Source organism: Cicer arietinum, chromosome 2 (genome assembly GCF_000331145.2).
Source record: "Cicer arietinum cultivar CDC Frontier isolate Library 1 chromosome 2, Cicar.CDCFrontier_v2.0, whole genome shotgun sequence".
NCBI classification, from domain to species: domain Eukaryota; kingdom Viridiplantae; phylum Streptophyta; class Magnoliopsida; order Fabales; family Fabaceae; genus Cicer; species Cicer arietinum.
The window spans coordinates 24,980,886-25,000,124 of NC_021161.2; the positions used below are offsets into that span (position 1 = coordinate 24,980,886).

General features: G+C 35.5%; 1 protein-coding gene across 3 annotated transcripts in view; it reads left to right on the top strand.

Moving 5' to 3' along the window:
* The first annotated feature begins 873 nt into the window (after window positions 1-873).
* LOC101507045 (mediator of RNA polymerase II transcription subunit 25) overlaps window positions 874-19,239 on the top strand; it is a 26,433-nt gene continuing 8,067 nt past the window's right edge. For 2 of the 3 annotated variants that reach the window (XM_004513246.4, XM_004513247.4), the window contains exons 1-6: window positions 874-1,501; window positions 2,537-2,567; window positions 9,309-9,372; window positions 9,886-10,016; window positions 14,394-14,603; window positions 14,706-14,771. In XM_004513246.4, the coding sequence (XP_004513303.1) occupies window positions 1,404-1,501; window positions 2,537-2,567; window positions 9,309-9,372; window positions 9,886-10,016; window positions 14,394-14,603; window positions 14,706-14,771 (600 nt within the window). In that variant the 5' untranslated portion in view covers window positions 874-1,403. Of the gene's footprint in view, window positions 1,502-2,536; window positions 2,568-8,551; window positions 9,193-9,308; window positions 9,373-9,885; window positions 10,017-14,393; window positions 14,604-14,705; window positions 14,772-19,239 lie in introns of those variants that run through there. The other variant, XM_073365508.1, reaches the window with a different exon arrangement.

Genomic DNA, 19,239 nt, shown 5'->3' on the forward strand with positions numbered 1-19,239 from the left:
TTTTAGTCATAAAATTTAAAGCTAAATCATGAACATGAAATTACTAAATAGTCATTTATGATATACTTTATATGTCAATTAAGGGAATATATACAAAAAAATATAATAAATGATAATAAAAACTATATATAAACTAAAATAAAACTTTAAAATGATATTTAATTAATTTTTTCGTAAGATAACAATTTTTTTCCATATATATCAAAGAGATGGAAAATAATGAATCTCTTTTACGTATCCACCTATAAATCAAGATAGAGACAATAAAAGTATATAAAATTTTGTACGAACTCAACTATAAATTTTTATAACGACCAACAACAAACATTAATATTATTAATATTTTATAAAAAATAGTTACATTTAGATCAATACGTTTTATATTTGTTTCAAAATTTTATTTATTATATATTATGTAAACAACATAATTTCTATTTTTTTTTGGACAAATCCACTAATATTTTGAAATATAAACCTTTTATTCTTTTAAAAATAATATAAAAACATTTTATATGTATAATATTACTTAAAACAATATTATAAGTTTACTTTTTTTTTTATATAAATATTATTTTGTTGCTGAAAGTATTATAATTTCTTAATGAAATTATATTTTACTGACATAATAAATCATAATAGAAATAATAAACAACACTTCATCAATATTTTAAAAAATAACTACATTTTAATTTGAGTGAATTTTTTTCAATTTAAATATTTTACTAGTAACCGCCACAAAAATAATAATTAACAAAAAAAATATTTTTGATTTATAAAATCTTTTTAAACTACAAATAAATTTTATTAGGCCCCAAGTTTTATTTGAGTCCAATATTTGAGATTAAAACAAGAGCTCCAAATATTATAGAGGACCATGTACATCCGCAGTGCTGCGAATTTCGGAGCCCGGTTATACTAGGAGCCAAGCCAAATTCTTCAAATTAAACCTGTCATTGTATTCAAATTAAACCTGTTATTATCAATCGAAATCGGGAAAAAATAGCGGAGGGAATTCCACTACTACCGAGAAACGAAAAGCTTCCCGTGGTGGCCACTCCACTGGCCACCATCATCAACATACCGAAAAGTCACAAAAACAAACAAAGAAAAATTCGTCAGCGCAATACTAAACAGCAGTGCCAATTCAAAGCATGTAAACGAGTATTATTATATTATACACTCATTTTCTTTCCCTCTTTATGATAATCCATTTCTTCCACCTTCTTTCTACGGTGATCCACAATTTTTCAACTACCCATCTAAACCAAAGCCAAAACCAAAATCAAAACCTAAACCAAAGCTGCTTCTTATATAAAACCCCATTCTCTCACATCAAAACATAACCTAAAATTGTGTGCTCTCTTTTGTTGTTTGTTTGAATTTGCAATTTTGCCTCAAACACCATGGCCGAGAAACAGCTCATCGTCGTCGTTGAAAGCACCGCCGCGATGGGCCCCTACTGGGACACGCTTCAAATGGATTATATCGAAAAGATCGTCAGGTTCCACTTCTATCTCTCGTTATTTTTCTATCCGTATCGGCATCAATATTAATATTCTATTTTCTTCAATTCATTCAAATTAGGGTTTTCCTTTTACTTTGTTTTGGGAGTTGAGGCCTTTGATTTTGGTATTGTACCCAAATTGTGTTGATTGTTATTAGGCTGGGATGAGTTATCGGAGATAAACTGTCATCTGTAGACATTTACTAATACTAGATTTAAACATGTCGGGTAAGGCATCGCCCTATGTGACCTAATTGGCAGCACAAGACTCACATGGAAACAGTTAGATGCTCAGTTGGTTTCGCAATTCCATGGTTCACACACGACGATACAGATTCTCTTCCAATTTTGATTCAGCCTGCAATATGTATTGGCAGCCACAAAGTTCGACATACCAATGAAACTGATACAGAGGGGATTCTATGCCTATTTTAATTCAGCCTGCGATAAGTATTGGCATCCCCAAAGTTAGTTGTGTTTTGCGATTTTTATGATAGTAACTACCATGACCCAAATGCTTCTTTCGAGACAAAGACTCCATTTGGCAGCATAGGTAGCATTTTGGCTCAAAGCTTTCCTCTTATCGGTAATGCCTAAAGGCTCAAAAGAAATGAATTCAACTCTTCAGATATTGTATTCACCAAAAATTCCATATAACCTTTTTCTGTATGAAAGTGTCTTCATGGAATTGTAAAAGAAAATCAGTAGTGGTATCTTATTGAGTACCGAAGACAACACATTTATTATTCCCGTACTTATAAGCATAATATTTTGGCCTATTGGGATTCAATAGAAGTCTTAACTTAAGTGCTTAATATAGATAGTCTTTTCCTTACCAGCTTAAGACCTTAAGCCCAACATCAGCCATTATGTTTAAATGTTGTACGGTTCCATTTATATACTTATATGCATATATATATGCAGATTTTTTCAATATTTTCCTCTCATCATAATTGTCAAGTTATTTTAAGGCTATATCATTATATAGATTTTATGATCCACATGTTTTAACCTATTGTGGTATTCTTACAGGTGTCTTTGTGGGAACGAGTCATCAGGGCAGGTATACATTGTGCTTTAGTGAAAATTTCAGTCTTTGAAGAAAATGAAAGAATAATATTATCTAAAGCGTCACTTGAACACTTTTGATTTATCTTATATCATATTTAGTGAATATATGCTGGTTAATGGTTATTTTCTTTGGCTTTGGATTAGCATATTGCCTTCCCCAAAGGCTTGACAACATAAATAGTTCGCTTTAATCCCAAAGTTTTTCTTGATGTTATCGAATGATACTATATATATCATCCCCCAATTTCCATTCTCAACATATCTTTCATGGCCAAGATATTATTGCTCTGTGTTTTAAATGCAAAATTTTTCCCTATAATCCCAAACCCTCAGTATTATTAGTGTGTTTCATGAGAGATGTTTATGACTCGTTGTCCCTCCTTTTTCTATTTTGCACCAGTTTAGCTGCTTTTAGTGCTTGTGTTTTTCGTGTTTGGTATGCCCTAGGTTTTGTGATTTTAGGGCTTTGATTTATTTGTTTTTGCATCTTTTTCTTCCTATTTTCCATGACTAATTCTCTCCCAAGCTTAATTTCAAGAATAAAGGATGTTGGAAAAGTTCATTTTAGTTTGCTATTTTTTGGTCTCCCACTCTCACCAAGAAAGGTTGAATGATAAAATTGATATGGATTGGTACAAAGTGTTGAAGAGTATTCTTAGGTCAAGGGCTTCCAAAAACACCTCATAAATGTTATGATAGCGATGTTGTTGAAAGGAGATGAACTACTAGATTCTATGCTTGTTATGACTGTCTTTTTATCCAAAGCTAATGCTGCATTGTCGTCCTTACATAACATGGTATAACCGTGGAGAAACACTCATAATGTTTACACTGAAAATGTAGAACAACTATATGAGTCAATTCACAGAGGGGCTACACTCAAGATTCTTAGGTTTTATATTGTTCAATTCTCCAAGGCTGATTTTCTCCCAAGCTTAATTTCAAGAATAAAGCCTGTTAAAAAAGTTCATTTTAGTTTGCTATTTTCTGGTCTCCCACTCTCACCAAGAAAGGTTGAATGATAAAATTGATATGGATTGGTACAAAGTGTTGAAGAGTGTTCTTAAATCAAAGGCTTCCAAAAACACCTCATAAATGCGGATGATGGCGATGTTGTTGAAAAGAGATGAGTGAAAAGAGATGAACTACTAGATTGTATGCTTGTTATGGTCGTCTTCTTATCCAAAGCTAATGCTCTGTTGTCGTCCTTACATCACATGGTATAACCGTGGAGGAACACTCAAAATGTTTACACCGATGATGTAGAACAACTTTATGAGTCAATTCATAGAGTGATTACACTTGAGATTCTTAAGTTTTATATTGAGATTAAATCATTCTTAGAAAACCGACTTGTAAGGGAGGGGATCCTTACATCACATGGTATAATCGTGGAGAAACACTCAAAATGTTTACACTGATAATGTAGAACAACTATATGAGTCAACTCATAGAGTGGTTAAACTCGAGATTCTTAGGTTTTATTTTAGGATTAACTCATTCTTACAAAATCGGCTTGTAAGGTGAGGGGTGCCACTCTTTATAAATTCTTTTAGAACTCTATGCATTTACAATGTGAGACTTAAGTTTTTTCCAATACACCATTCACGCCCAACATTATTGGGCTTGGTGCGTGTATATAAATGGTGGGTGGCTTGATCGATAGGCTATGATACCATATTACAAATGATAAATGCAGAGAAATGCATTGAAGTTTAATTCTAAACTTTTGAGAGGAAGATGAAAAAAATGTTTATTAAATTAGTTAGTTACATTATAGTGGTTAGGTCTTATTTATAGTCTGTTATGATCTATTAGATCATGATGCAAGCTGTAACTAACTATTGACTCAATAGTCAGTTAGTTACACAATTATAGCTAACACTAAAGCCTAACAAAGGTTTGTTTACTCAATTCCATGTGGCACAATAGGCTAGGTAACCCTCGTCACGAGGCTCTTAAAACTGCACTCTCATTGTGTAATATTCCAATACCAATGCAATCTAAATTGGATTTCTGTGCATCTTGTTGTTTGAGGAAAGTTCACAGATTACCATCTACATCTCTGCACCCTTTGATTTAATATATGCTGATGTGTGGGGACCTGCACTTATGATTTCATCCTGACTATAAATATCGACTTCCATGTGTTGATGCTTCCACTAAATTCACCAAGGTGTTTCCTCTAAAATTGAAATCAGATGTATACATCACCATCATCCACTTTCTCACATTTATTACCATTCAATTTAGTGTTAGTCTGAAAGCAATGCAAATTGATGGTGGAGGAGAGTTCCAACCATTAACCTCTTACTTCTCACAGCATGGCATAGTCCACAAACTTACATGTCCACACACACAATACCAAAATGGTTCAGTAGAAAGAAAGCACAAACATGTAAAAACAGGACTTACCCTACTAGCTCGTGCTGGAATCCCATTGAAGTTTTGGGATCATACCATTTTTGGCTGCTGCCTATTTAATCAATAGAATGCCTACTACTGTTGTGGGTATGAATTCCCCCTATTCAACTCTTTACTTTTGCATTCCAGATTACAAGTTCATGAAGGCCTTTGGGTGTGCTTGTTACCCTCATTTGAGGCTCTATAATCCTCACAAATTTGGTTATGTGTTTTCTTGGGTTACTTATCCAACCACAAGGGATACAAATGTCTCTCCTTTGATGGCCAGATCTAAATTTCCAAAGATGCCATCTTCAATGAGATGAGGTTTCCCTACTCCTCCCTTTTCAATTTTCCAACTACAGCATTACCCTTACCACAAGTTCTGGTGCCTTTCAATCATCTTCCATGACTACCAGTCTGTTCAGCAACACCACTTATTCCTCCTATCTCCCCTTTCTAGCTTCAGTAACATCTCCACTTAGTACCTCTTCACCAAACTCACCTCCACATAGTCTTAAGTCCCCAATGTCTCAGAGTGCTTCCACTCCTGCCTCCTCAACCACTCCACCCTTTTCAACCTCTTACTCATCGTTGTCTCTTATCACTCCTTCTCCCCTATCCTCTAGCTCAGCCTCTAATGCTATATCTCAATCTGCTTGTCCTACACCTCCTCCCTACCAACATAGGATCCACCCTTACAACATCCACCCCATGTCCAACAGAGCCAAAAGTGGCATTGTGTACCCCAAACTTAGTCCTACGTTACTTCTCGCAGAATTATAGCCAACCACTCACAAAACAACCCTTAAAGACCCCAAATGGGTGTCTGCTATGAAGGATGAGTATGATGTTCTCCTTAGAAACAACATCTGGACTTTGACTGCCTTTCCTTCAAATAGACGTGCCATTGGCTACAAGTGGGTTTTTCGTACCAAGCAAAACCCTGACGGGTGCATCCTCAAGTATAAAGCATGCCTTGTGGCCAAGGGTTTCCATCAGCAACAAGGATTTGACTTCACAGAGACGTTTTCTCCAATGTTTAAACCAATCACAGTCAGATTTGTGCTCACTATTGCTATTTTTAGACATTGGCACATCACTCATCTTGATGTGAATAATGCCTTTTTCAATGGCATTCTTCAAGAAGAGGTTTACATGAAACAACTCCCTGGGTTTGTTAGTTATGACAAACACCTAGTATGTAAACTAAACAAGGCTATGTACGGTCTCAAACATGCTCCTCGAGCCTTGTTTGACAGGCTCAATTCAACTCTGCACAACTTTGGTTTTGTCTCTAGTAAGTGCGATCCATTCCTTCTTCATTTGCATTCCACCCACCCACACTATATTCATGCTTGTGTACGTTGATGACATTATTGTCACAAGCAACTCAGTGTCCCATATTCAGGAACTCATCACCAAGCTGCTCACTCAGTTCTCTCTCAAACAACTAAGTAACCTAGAATACTTCTTAGGCATTGAGGTCACTCATCAGGCCAATGGAAGCTAGTTTCTCTCCCAAACAAAATACATCAGGGATCTACTTGCTAAAACCAATATGAGTGATGCTATACACTTGCCTACACCCTTGGTAGCTAACCTCAAATTATCTAAACTTGGTTCAGACTATCTACATGATCCCGCTTACTACAGGTCTGTGGCCGGAGCACTATAATATGCCATCATTACGCGTCCAAAACTAAGTTTCTTTGTGAGCAAGGCCTGTCAATTCTTGTCTTAGCCTCTAGAGTCTCACTGAACAATAGTCAAGAGAAATTTTCGCTGTCTTAGAGGGACCCTGCACTTTGGTCTTCAACTGCACCGTGCTCCAGTCACCAAACCTCTGTCTCTAAAAAGTTTTCTAATGTAGATTGGGGGACCGACCCTAATGACAAAAAATTCACTTTCAGGTCTTGTATATACCTTGGTCCTAACCTTGTGTCTTGGTGGTCCAAGAAACAAACTGTGGTGGCTAGATCCACAATTGAAGCTAAATACTCCGCCTAGCCATTAAAACAGTTGAAATTCTTTGGCTTAAGTCCCTGCTCACAGAGCTCAAGGTGCCTTTTAGCACCCCTACTTTGTATTGTGACAATCTCAGTATTGTGGCTCTCTCTCACAACCCTGTTCTTCATGCTAAAACAAAGCACATGGAGCTAGACATCTTCTTTCAAAGGGAAAAGGTTCTTGGCAAAAGTCTCCTGGTCAAACACATTCATGCCACTCATAAATATGTTGATCTTCTTACAAAACCACTCTCTCCTCTCAGGTTCATACATCTATGGAACAAACTCAGAGTTCTAGATAAAGGAATTGTGTCCTAGGAAGTCCTAGGATTTGAAGGGGAAGTAATAGAGTAAACAACCATTTGTTAGACTATAGTGTTAGCTAAAACTATGTAACTAACTGACTATTGAGTCAATAGTTAGTTACAACTTGCATCGCGATCTAAATACATCAAAACTGACTATAAATAGGACCTAACCACTTTGATGTAACTATCTAATTCAGATTCAATAAACAATTTCTTCATTTCTCTCTTTGAAGTTCAAAATTGAATTTCAATGCATTTCTCTGCATTCATCATTTGTAATAGAGATAATTGATTGTGTGAGCTTCAATCATTACTTGAATAAGTCACCATCCACTATTGAGGTGCTTAAGTTGATATTGATTAGTGATGATTTATGGAAGACGCTGGCTAAGCTTGATAATATGTTTATTGTGTTTGTTTTCTTTGTCTCTACAAAAATCTTGAATTCGTTCAGAATTAAAGTTCAACTAGTTCTAATATCCCTATGGTGGAGGAGCTTATTGATTGTGTTAATGAATAAATATAGAAATATTGTTTTGGAAAGTGGTGTATTCAACTTCGTAGAACTTTAAAAATTGTTATTTCCAATACAAAACTTCTATATTTGGCTTCTTTAACTAGTTCCCTGTTAATAACTGCCATTAATAATGTAACTGCTACTGTAACTGTGTTGTAACTGCCATTTAATTTATAAATAAATAGAGAATAGGAGGGCCAGAGATAGCGAGGGTTTTGTTTGGTTAAGGGTGGGTTGGGAGAGACTAGGCTCTCTAATTCCTAGAGGATGTGTTAGTAATTAGCACACACTTTCTTATTTGAATTATAACAGTTTGTAATCCTTTCTGCACTTGTATTCAGTTCTGCAGTTTGTTATTCATAATACAAGTTTTATTAATTATAATTGCCTTTATCCTTATCGTATCTACCAGTTCTATATCAACTGGTATTTGAACAATTCTGATCTTGAACTAGTGGGAAAGGTGTCCTGAAGATCTATGTGTGTTTTAAGTTCGAGATAAAAGCTTCAGATGTGGCCAGAAAACTTAGATCTCTGTTGCCAAAATTTTCAGATTATTGTTGGAAAATGCTGAACTTTGTTGTTGGAAATTGCTGACCTGTTGTCAAAATTGCATTGTGCTCTAGGAGCACCGTGAACCACGTGAGTTGAAACGTGTAATCTGTTCGTGAACACCACCGCGATGGCCGCTTCTCCATTATGAGGCGCTATGGTGTGTATGGGGTAAGCTACCCACCACGACACTTTGTGCTACCGCGATAGCGGCACTAACAACCGCTGTTTGACAACATAGCTGAGAGGCATGTAATTGAAAGAAAACAGAGTTGTCACATCCAAATTGGCTCACATTTATTAGATTTATTCGTAATTGGAGGAAGTAACGATAAATTCTTAATAGTGAGAGATGTGTGATTGGAAAGGTGAGAGCAAAGTTTGAACTAACTGAGGTTATGAGAAGTGAGAAGATTTTAGCAATTTCCCATGATGACTTGTTCTCGGCTTGTACATTTTACATTAGATTGATTAGGTTGTTGGTCACGTGATCAGTAGCTCTTGGATATTGATACAAAGTATGCTCTAAAAGTGTCAGATCCAATGAGAAAAGCTTGGGTTTGATTTTGAAATAAGGGAGGGGGTGCAACTTGCAAGGCAATGCCCACAGTTTCTAGGTGGTAGTTGAAGCTACCATGGCTTAGTGTAATGGAATGGCAGCCAAGTGTTAGGCATTGGTGGTGAGTGAAAGCCATCGGCAAGAGTTAGGCAATGGTGGTGAGTGAAAGCCATTCTCCGGGCACCAGTAGCAGCAAATACTTGTGTCATGACCAAAAAATATAAGAGATAAAAAAGAGAAAATGATTTGTTAGCTCGTCATTTAGGGAGGTCAGATTTGCATTTTTTCGAATCATACTAGTAAAATAAGAAATTCTTTGTGACTTGCGTAATGATGGACTTGTGATTCATCTAATGATTTTGTTATTTTCCCTTTTTTTTTGCAGAAGCCTTCTGTTTCCAATGTTGAGTTTGCCCTAGTCACTTATAATACTCATGGGTGTTATTCTGGTACCGTTTTGCTAATTTTCTTATTTCCTGCTTTATGAATCACTTTTTTAAAGCTGTTTATGCCAGAACTTTTTTGCATAGCTTCAGAATTATCTTCTTGTTGCTATCCGTGCCAGTTGATTTATTTTTTTATTATACCCAGTTAGCAATTTTTAATAAACTGTTACATACTGACAAAGAAGGAAAAATTATTAAACTTGTTTGTTCATATAAAATTTCCACAGTTCAAGCACACATGCGTGGGTGTGTGAAGTTTAACTATAAAATGGACAAGGTTTTACTAGTCATGGATTTTAGGGTGTTTGAATTCTGTTTATTTTTTTACACTAGCAAATGGGTGTGGTTGTGTGGTAAGTTAGGCTATAAAATGGGCATGATTTTACCATCCATTGCATAATTTCTTGGACTTTTAGCATTCTTGAATTCTGTCCAACTCTTTTTACATTGGCAAATTTATGTGCAATTGACAAATCTACTGAGTATTTTTGCTTATCTTAGCATCACTGGATGCAGGTATCCTCGTGCAACGTACTGGTTGGACAAAAGACCCAGATGTTTTCTTACAGTGGCTATCATCTGTACCCTTTAGTGGTGGTGGTTTTAATGACGTAGCAATTGCTGAAGGGCTCGCTGAAGCTCTGATGGTATGCATGCTCTATATACTTAGTTTCCTGTTCTTTCCATTCTAATAGGATTCATGTTGATCATGATTCCTTCATAATATTTTATTTTTGTACTTCATTAAGTGCACATATTATGTGTACAGATGTTTTTCTTTGTTATTATGTGTCTTGGCTTCATTTATTTTGTTTTGATCATAATGTTCTTATGTAACAAATAAAATGGTTAGCATATGAGATATAAGATGATGTATGAGTTGCAATAATGGCTGCGGTTTGCAGAAATTTTCCTATGTTTTATTTGCTTGAAGTGAATATAATACCTTACTAGTAGAATATGTGAAAGTAGTTATAACTACAAAATGTTAGAACTTTTTTATATTTCTGTGCTTTTTAACTTTTAATGGTGACTGTATGTATTTGAGGTAAATTATGCGTGAATGCAGAGATAATGGTCATAGTTTAGGGGTTAAATTAGCTTAATTGGTTCTAATAGAAACTGGTACCAATTGATATATATACTGAATGATAACTATTTATTATTGAATAATCTCTGGAGAAAGGTTCCCAATCAGAGATAAATCATAAAAATACACACTTGAACAAAATAGAAACATTACACAGAAAATAATACACATTACAAGGTTCCTACCAAGTTTCGAGAGCTTGGTTCTCTCCCACCCAATTAACCACTTACTAATTTCCGGATAACTCCCTAATTTTGGTCTTAAATTATTTGTAATTATTCCTAATAGACATTGAATAACACAAACATATAACTGCCTCAAATAACCGCATACAAATAACACATAAACTGTCGTGGACAATTATGGTTGGTCATTTACAACCTCTCCTCTTATAATAATTAGCGTTTATTGTGCTTTTGGTCCTTAAAATATGGACGAAATCTTGTTTTAATATTTTTTAATTATACCCCTGTAATTTGAGATTTTCCTACTTTTAGTTTCTTGATGAAAAATTATGCTGAGGTGAATTAGTAACTTTTTTACCATCTCTAATTACTTAATTTGATAGATTAATAAATTTATAACACTTTGAAAAACAAAAATTACAACCTAAAAATAGAAAAGAAGAACAGAGAAAGACGTTTTCTCTATGTTCTCTCAACCCAAAAGGTATCCATTTTTGGATTGAAAGCCAGAGCCAGAGAGGCTTTGTCAAGAGACAGAGTAAGAAGTTGACCATTGTTGAGTATATTACCCCCAATGTTATATCAAAGTCTTGATAGAATTTTTTTCCAGCAAAGGCAATTGAATGGTAGGGATTAGAAGGACTAGGAATGCAACTCTTGAATATGCCATTGAATTAAGCTGATCGAAGTTCAAATAATAATAATAAAAGACTGGAATGGATTTTCTTTTTATGATGCATATAATGAGAAAGATGGGTGTTTGATGTGGATATTGCAAGGAGTGGCAATGGCAAGTATTTATTGGTGAAAAAATAAAAGAGGGTGCAAAAGAGAGGAAAGCTACGAGAAGGTTCAAATGAAAAGAGATAATTTTCTTCTATATGTTCTGCTTTTTAACTTTTAGGTTGTGTTTTTTGATTTTTAAAGTGTTATAAATTTATTGAATTAACAATTAGAGATGGTAAAAAAAAATTACTAATCTAGCTAGCCATAATTTTTCATCAAGGGACTAAAAGTAGGAGAATCTCAAATTATAGGGGTATAATTAAAAAAATAATTTTATAGGGACGGAAACCATATTTCACTCAAATTAAAGGGACCAAAAGCACAACAAACCCTAATAATTCTTAATAAAAGGTGTAATAGGTTCATAATGGCTCAATTGGCTATGATTTGAGCTAACATTTTGAGTTGAAATGTTGACAAATTTCATTTTGGTCATCCTGTTAAATTTATTTACGCGTGATTATTATGCTACATATTGTGTTTATTACATATACTTGTAAATAAATATTTCTCATTAACTATGAAAATTGAATATTTCATTGAAAAGGATTGAACGGATATTTATATATACCTATGAGATGAATAGTAAATAGGAATGTTATCCTATTATAATCCAATAGGATACTAACAAATCTTAATACAATCAATATCAATGTATATTTATACATCCTATGCATCCCTCTTGTCACATTTGTAAGTTATTTGAAGACCGCATAGAGATTTAGTAAAGATATCGCCAAGTTGATCTTTAGAATTGAGAAAAGAAGTTTTGATGACTCTAGAGAGAATTTTTTCCTTAATGAATTGACATTCTACTTCTATATGCTTTGTGCTCTTGTAAAATACTAAATTGGAGGAGAGGTGTAAAGATGATCGGTTTACACACACAAGTTCCATAAGATCAACCTCTCAAAAACGTAATTCCTGCAATAAATGTTACAACCTCCTAAGCTCACATGTGGCAAGAGCCATAGTATGATACTCGAATCCTGTCCTTCATTGAGCAATGACAATATGCTTTTTACCCTTCCATGAAATCAGATTTCCACCCACAAAAATACAATAACCAGAAGTAGACCGTCTATCACTCACATCTCCTGTCCAATCAACATCTGAATACCCTTATTAGTGAAAACAAGTCCTTTTCCTGGTGCCTTTTTATGTACATCAGAATTCGAACAACTGCATTCCAATGATTGTCACAAGGAGTATTAAGGAACTAGCTTATGACACTAACCAGAAACGATATCTCTAGTCTTGTCAAGGTGAGATAATTCAATTTTTCCACTAGTCTTCGATCCCTACCGGGATCAGGATAGGGCTCTCCTTGATCAAGAAGGAGCTTTACATTAGGATGCATAGGAGTGTCGATTGGTTTACAATCTTTAAGACATGTCTCCTCTAAAATATCGAGAGCATTCTTCCTTTGAGAGATAGCAATACTTGACTTTGATTGAGCTACCTCAATCTCAAGAATGTAATGTTGAGGACTCAGGTAGAGCTTTATCATTGGTATCTGTATCTATAGAAAGCTTTTGAATGCAAACATAGAGCCCATCTGTCACTCCTCTAACTTTGACAACCTTTGTGTCACTATAGAAGTGTTGGGGGTTAATGTCTGTTGCATGCAATGGACGATGAAGTTGACACTCCCATATTTTAGGTATATTTGCATAAATATCAGAGTTCCTAGTTCATTTCCATTGAAAGTATTTTCTATAGATTCCTTCGCCCTATCCATTGTCGGCCTTTTCTCATTATTAACTAGTCTTAAGACTTGGACCAACGATCTTAGGATCCATGTTACGATCCTCTGATTTACGACTCTGTGACCCCTTTCCGATCCCGAGTAGGATCTCGATTTTGACTAACTTGACCAGAACCATTAAGACTCCTTATGAACATAGTCCCACTTCAAGAATTAACCAAGACATTGATCAATTTTGCAGACATTCGATCTGTCCATGCATCCAACATGATAGAACATCCATAATGAATTCTCACTATCTCAAGCCCCTCTACCATTTTTTTTTTTTGGTGAGCTCTACTAGTTCCTTTTTTAGCAAGAGAACCCTAATCTCATGGTAATTTGGAGGCTTCAAGTGTAGGCCATAACTCTCAACAGCTTCAATCATCAATTTGAAGCTTTTTGATTTCGCAACATTAAAAGAAATACTATTCCTATATAAGACTGAGCAATGTATTGAATGGTTAAATCCCTTGCGTCTGTCACACAAGAATCTTGTATAGATGTTTTCCTTCTAGCCATTGCTAGTGTTGTCTTCTGAGATACCGCTCGACTTTTAAACATAAGCACGCCCATAGGGCCTTTAACATTATTCTTGGCAGCAGCAGTATCAGGCCTTTTCCTCACCCTGAAGATTGGATATTTCTTGTACAAAATCATTATCCTCCTCATCGATATGCATCACACTCAAAATCTCCCCTTATCCCTAACTGATGTTTCTTTGTTCTTGTTATGCCTTCTTTTGAAGTCTTCCCACAAAAATCGCAAGTAACCATTTTTTTGTCGTTAATGTCCTTCAAAGAGTTACACTCCCAAGCCTTAAAGAATTACACTCCCAAGCCATTTCAAGATTGTCACCAGTAGGTGTAAAGTATCCTTTACTGTTGGGGGATTGAACAGAAAAAAAAAAATGGAAGAAAAACGCAGAATGGAGTTTTCCTTCAAATTGTGGATAGTCTATTCTATTCAGTGCTCGTAATCATTTCTTTCAGTGTCTTCCTTGGTTGCTACTAATGTATAGTACAATAATGCCCAAATCTTTTTACGCTTATTTCAATCATTTTTTGATAGCTTCGACATATTTTTTGAAGCATGACATCTTTAGGAATTTCAGTATCATATGCCCTTTATAGTTCATACCCTTTAATAGATTCCAAGTAATTCAAGCATGTCTTTTGAAAATTTTTATGAACACTCATACTGTTGGAATGGTTAGATGTTCCCCCATTCTCAAAGTGGAGGACCAAATCAGCAGAGTGCGGATATGCACATGCATTGTATCCTGGTGGCAGCCAGTAATCCTTACCCATTGCAGACGCCAGTTTATGTTCCGCAACTGCAGAGCCTAGAGCAGAGTGAGTCAGTGGACTCAGAACCAGGGAAACAGCTATATGATGCTGAAGCTGTTGCTAAAGTGTTTCCGCAGGTACTTTGTTTTATTTATTTTCTAATAGCACTCTATGTTGTTATTGCTGTAAGATATTAAATTTTCACTTATGGTTAATTAAATGTGATACTCTTTATACAGTTTTCTATTTCTCTATCGATCATCTGCCCAAAACAACTTCCCAAAGTTAAAGCCGTCTACAATGCGGTAAGGATGGCTTGTCACTCTTATACTAAAATAATTTTCTGTATTTATTTGCTTACTTTTAAAAATTATAGTATATGAAACTTCTTATGAGCATGCTATTTAAAATTAAACTAATGATGTGCTTGGTAAATGATAGTTGCCTATTAGTTAAAGGAGGATATGTTAGACCAAAAAAAAAAAGACTTACGAGAGATAACGAGAGATAGTTAGAAGAATGGAAGTTAGAAAAACTGTAACAGCTGTTAGTAAGGCAGCAACAATTTTGTTGCAAATCACATAGTGTTGGAGAGAAAAGGCCTCTCAAATGTCTAGAGTTGGTTCTCAATTGTGTACTCTGGTTTAGTTCTTGCCCCATTGGTAGAGATGAATCCTTTTGTTGCGAATAATACAAGTACTTCAATTCAGTGAATTACCTGCACTGCCACCGGTATCACATCAGTCCCATTCTTAGAGTTACCTGCAGGTCCTGCACTGACACTGGAATTACCATCACTAAAATTGCATTCTGGTAACTGGCAAGAGAGAACAACTTTTGGATGTGTTGATAAAGTGAAGGCCAGAGATAGAATGAAGCTGCAAGCAGACAAGAAGAGAAGGGAGTAGGAATTTAAGGAGGGAGAGATGGTGATCCAGGCCCAACCATTGTGATCCAAGCCCAACCGTTGAATGATCCATACATTGGCACATTACCATGATGCATGTGAAGCAAATGGCAAGATGTATGAATTGCAAATGATAAGTTATTTGTTATGCACTTAGCATATTGCATGTAAGACACTTGACTTGTTGTGTTCCTTAGTTTACTTTCTCCAATTAGGAAAAGATAAATGGTGCAGAAACCATTGAGAGAGATGAAGTCCAGAGAGAATTCGAAGATGAATATTATTTCTGAGTTAGTAAAACTGAGTTACAAGGGAGAGCTTACTAGATTCTATTTATACTAGCTGGTTGAACTGTTGTAGTTCAGTTTGGTCACCCAAATACCCTTTAATGAAATAAAAAAATTTCAAAAAAACCTGTGATTTTTGGAGAACACAGAACGGGGGTCAGGCTGCGACAGTGATGTGCGATTAGGGTGCGATTCGTGGCCATGAGCGCCGTATCTGTTAATGGTGTTTCCACAACTAGACGCGTCGTGGCCAAGCCGTCCGCCGCACTGGGATTCTGGGATTGCGCAATCATGCTGGGATCGACAACATTGGTTTGGCGGTGTAACTGACTGCTTAGTTAGTTACACAGTTTGTTATGGCTCTAACCCTTTGTTTGGCAACCAAGTATTGTTCTTTACCTTAATTCTATTTTTTCCCCATTCAAACCCTTGTGGTTTCTAGGATGGAGAACTTTTGTCTATCACTCTTAAGTTTGTCTCTAGAACTAAGAAATCTTAGAGGGGAAAAGGGATTAGTCAGTAGACCTGCATATTGATTAATAGCTAGGTAGTCAATCACGGCGTTTCGTCGCGCGATCGCGCCGGAGCGAACGGTCTGGCCGCAGCGGCGCAGGGAAAAGGACGATCGCGGGCAATCTGGGCACGTTCGCGTTCCAGGTCGCGTGCTCCCAAAACCCAGAAAACGTGATTTTTTTTCTTCCAGAAAAACCAATAGTACCCTTACATTTAAATACATTTTGGGGGTATTTTTGGTATTCCATACTTCAGATTTCACTAATCCTAATTTCACTAACCCTAATTTCACTTTCCCTTCTTCCTCGTTCACGTTCCCTTCTACTTCGTTCACGTTGCCTTCTTCCTCGTTCTTCCTATTCTTCATTCCTCATCGCTGCTGCTTTTGTTCTTCCACCACCAGCTTCCGTCCAGCTTCAAACCGCCGCACCGCCTCCAGCTTCATACACTACCAGTCGCACCGTCTCGTTTTTTTTATCTTTAGTTTTTCTTTTTTATAGTTACTTCCTTCCTTCCTTCTTTCTCTTTTTTTTTTTCTTTAGTTTTTCTTTTCTTTTGTTACTTGGTTACTCTGTTCTTTTTCTCTCTTATACTATTATTCATATAATTTGTCCAAAAAAATAGAGGTAATCCCGGTTTTCGGGGTTGGCCGCAACACGCCGCTATCTGGGATTAACTACCTAGATTAATAGCAAGGATGTGTTGCACTACTAGACTCTTGCTGATGACTTTTCCCTGTAGAAAGGATAAGTCTTGCTTCATGTGTTTAGTCTTAGCATGCAAAACAGGATTGTGTGAGAGAGCCACAATGCTAAGATTGTCACAATATAAATTGGGATTGTTGAAAGGGACTTTAAGTTCAGTAAGTAGTGGTAGTCATCAATGAGTATTATTAAGGTGAGTTCTCTGTGGTTGAGGAGGTGGTGGTGTAGTAATTTTTGAAGTAGTTGAGGGAGTTGAGTTGGGTGTGCTGGGAGGTGAAGATAGCGAAATAGTGGACGAGGCAGTTTGGACATGTGAGAGGCTGTTTGAAGTAGCAGAAGCTGGTTTGTCACTAGGAATAGTTAAGGATGAATGAATAGGTGAGTTTGATGAAATATGTGAGGGCATAGGTGAGGTATTAAGGGGTTGGGGAAGGTGTAATGGAGATAGAGGTTGCAGTTGATGAAATTGGTGAGTATAGAGAAGGATTGAAAGGTACCAGCACTGGGGATGAAGCTGGTGCAGCAGCAAAGGACTTACAAAGTGTGGAACAAGGGAATCTCATCTAATTGACATCTTTTGAGATATAGATTCTGCCATCATTAGATGCATTTGTAGCCTCTGTGACTTGAAGAATAGCCAAGAAAGACACACTCCTTGGAGTGATAGGCAAATTTATGAGGATTATAGGGTCTCAAATGAGGATAATTATTCCCAGTGATGTTTTGTAAATATTAAGTTTGGTAAATAAATAATTATTTCGAAGTTTGGTCTATAATATTATTCCAAATGATGTTTCGTAAATAATTATTCCCAGTGATGTTTGGTAAATATATTTCCAATGTATTACAGTGATGTTTTGTAAATAATTATAATTTGTAGGATTTTTGAAGTTAAAATAAAATGAGGTAGAACAAGGAGAAAGTGAAAAGCTAGGGTTCATAGAATTAAAAAGTAACATCTATTCTCATGGAGATATAAGATTCCCACAGTTCATTGGAAAATAAATTTGGAAAAATATGCGTAAATTGGATTCCTGGGAATCAATAATATTCAGCTATGATTTACAAAAGAACAGAGACAGGGAATCAATAATATTCAGCTATTGATTCTTAATTAGAAAATAATTCTGCAGATAATTAAATGTAAAAGATCCCAGTATCTTTTCAAATATCTGTAATGATATTTGGAGCAGATTTGATACAATTACCATTATTATAAAGAATGGAAAGAGTAAGAAATAAATAAACAAATAAGGAAAGGGAATCAGATATGAAACCTTTCATACTGCAACAATTTTATATTTTTTGAAACATACTGTTACGCCTCTTATAACTAAATATTATAAGAGGAGGGTCAAGAGTTAGAGTTTTAAGTGGGAACTGAATTTGTATGGAAATTATCTTTTTATGTAAGCAGTTTATTGTGTGTTAGAATATTAGAAAATATCTTATAATATCTTTTATATTATATTAGAGTATCTTGAGTTATTATCTAGGATCAATTTATATTTATAGAGATATCTTATAATATCTCTCATTATTTATTATGATTTATTCCTGATTTAGGATTGAGTTTATGTTTCTCTATAAATAGAGATTAGTATTGAGTCTTTTGTAATCAAGTTAGCATTAAACTATTATCAATAATATTCAAATCCTTATTATTTCTCTCCTCCTTTTCTCTAAAATCCCACAATTTCAACATGGTATCTAGAGCCTATTTTGATCCTCCTTGAACTATCTCGCCTCTATTCTGCTGCCGAGTTCCCAACAATTAGGGAATATAATTATAGTTTCTCTTTTCTAACATTTCAATATTCGTTGAAATTTTTTCGGTAAACCGTGTCCCAATTTCGGTTTACCCCTTCTTTGTAGTTTTTCGTTTATTTTCAGCAGATCAGTCGCAACACTGTTCATCGCGCGGTACTGTTCAATGCGCAAAAATATATATATATATATATATATATTATTAGGGTTCTATAAACCTTTCCACGACCCATTAGGGTTTGTAGTATAGGTAGGGGCAACAACGGGGTGGTAAAGTTTACTTTGAGAATCATTATTATTTGTATGGTTATTGGGGGATTTTGGTTGATCGTTATGAACAGATGATTGAGAATTATCATCCTGGTTTTTGTGATCATAGTGGCTACTTGTGACTCATTTTGTGGGGTGTAAACCATGTGAAAAATTTGGGGATTACCCTGTTGAAAGGTGTTTGAAACAAATGGATCGTGCTTATAATTTTCGGGATAATAAGATATTGCAGATGTATGATTTTACTCACAAGTCACTTGCTAGTAGAAGGGATCAGATTTTTGGTGGAGGAAACTCTCCAGCCTTTGTCGTGGCAGCTGTTGCA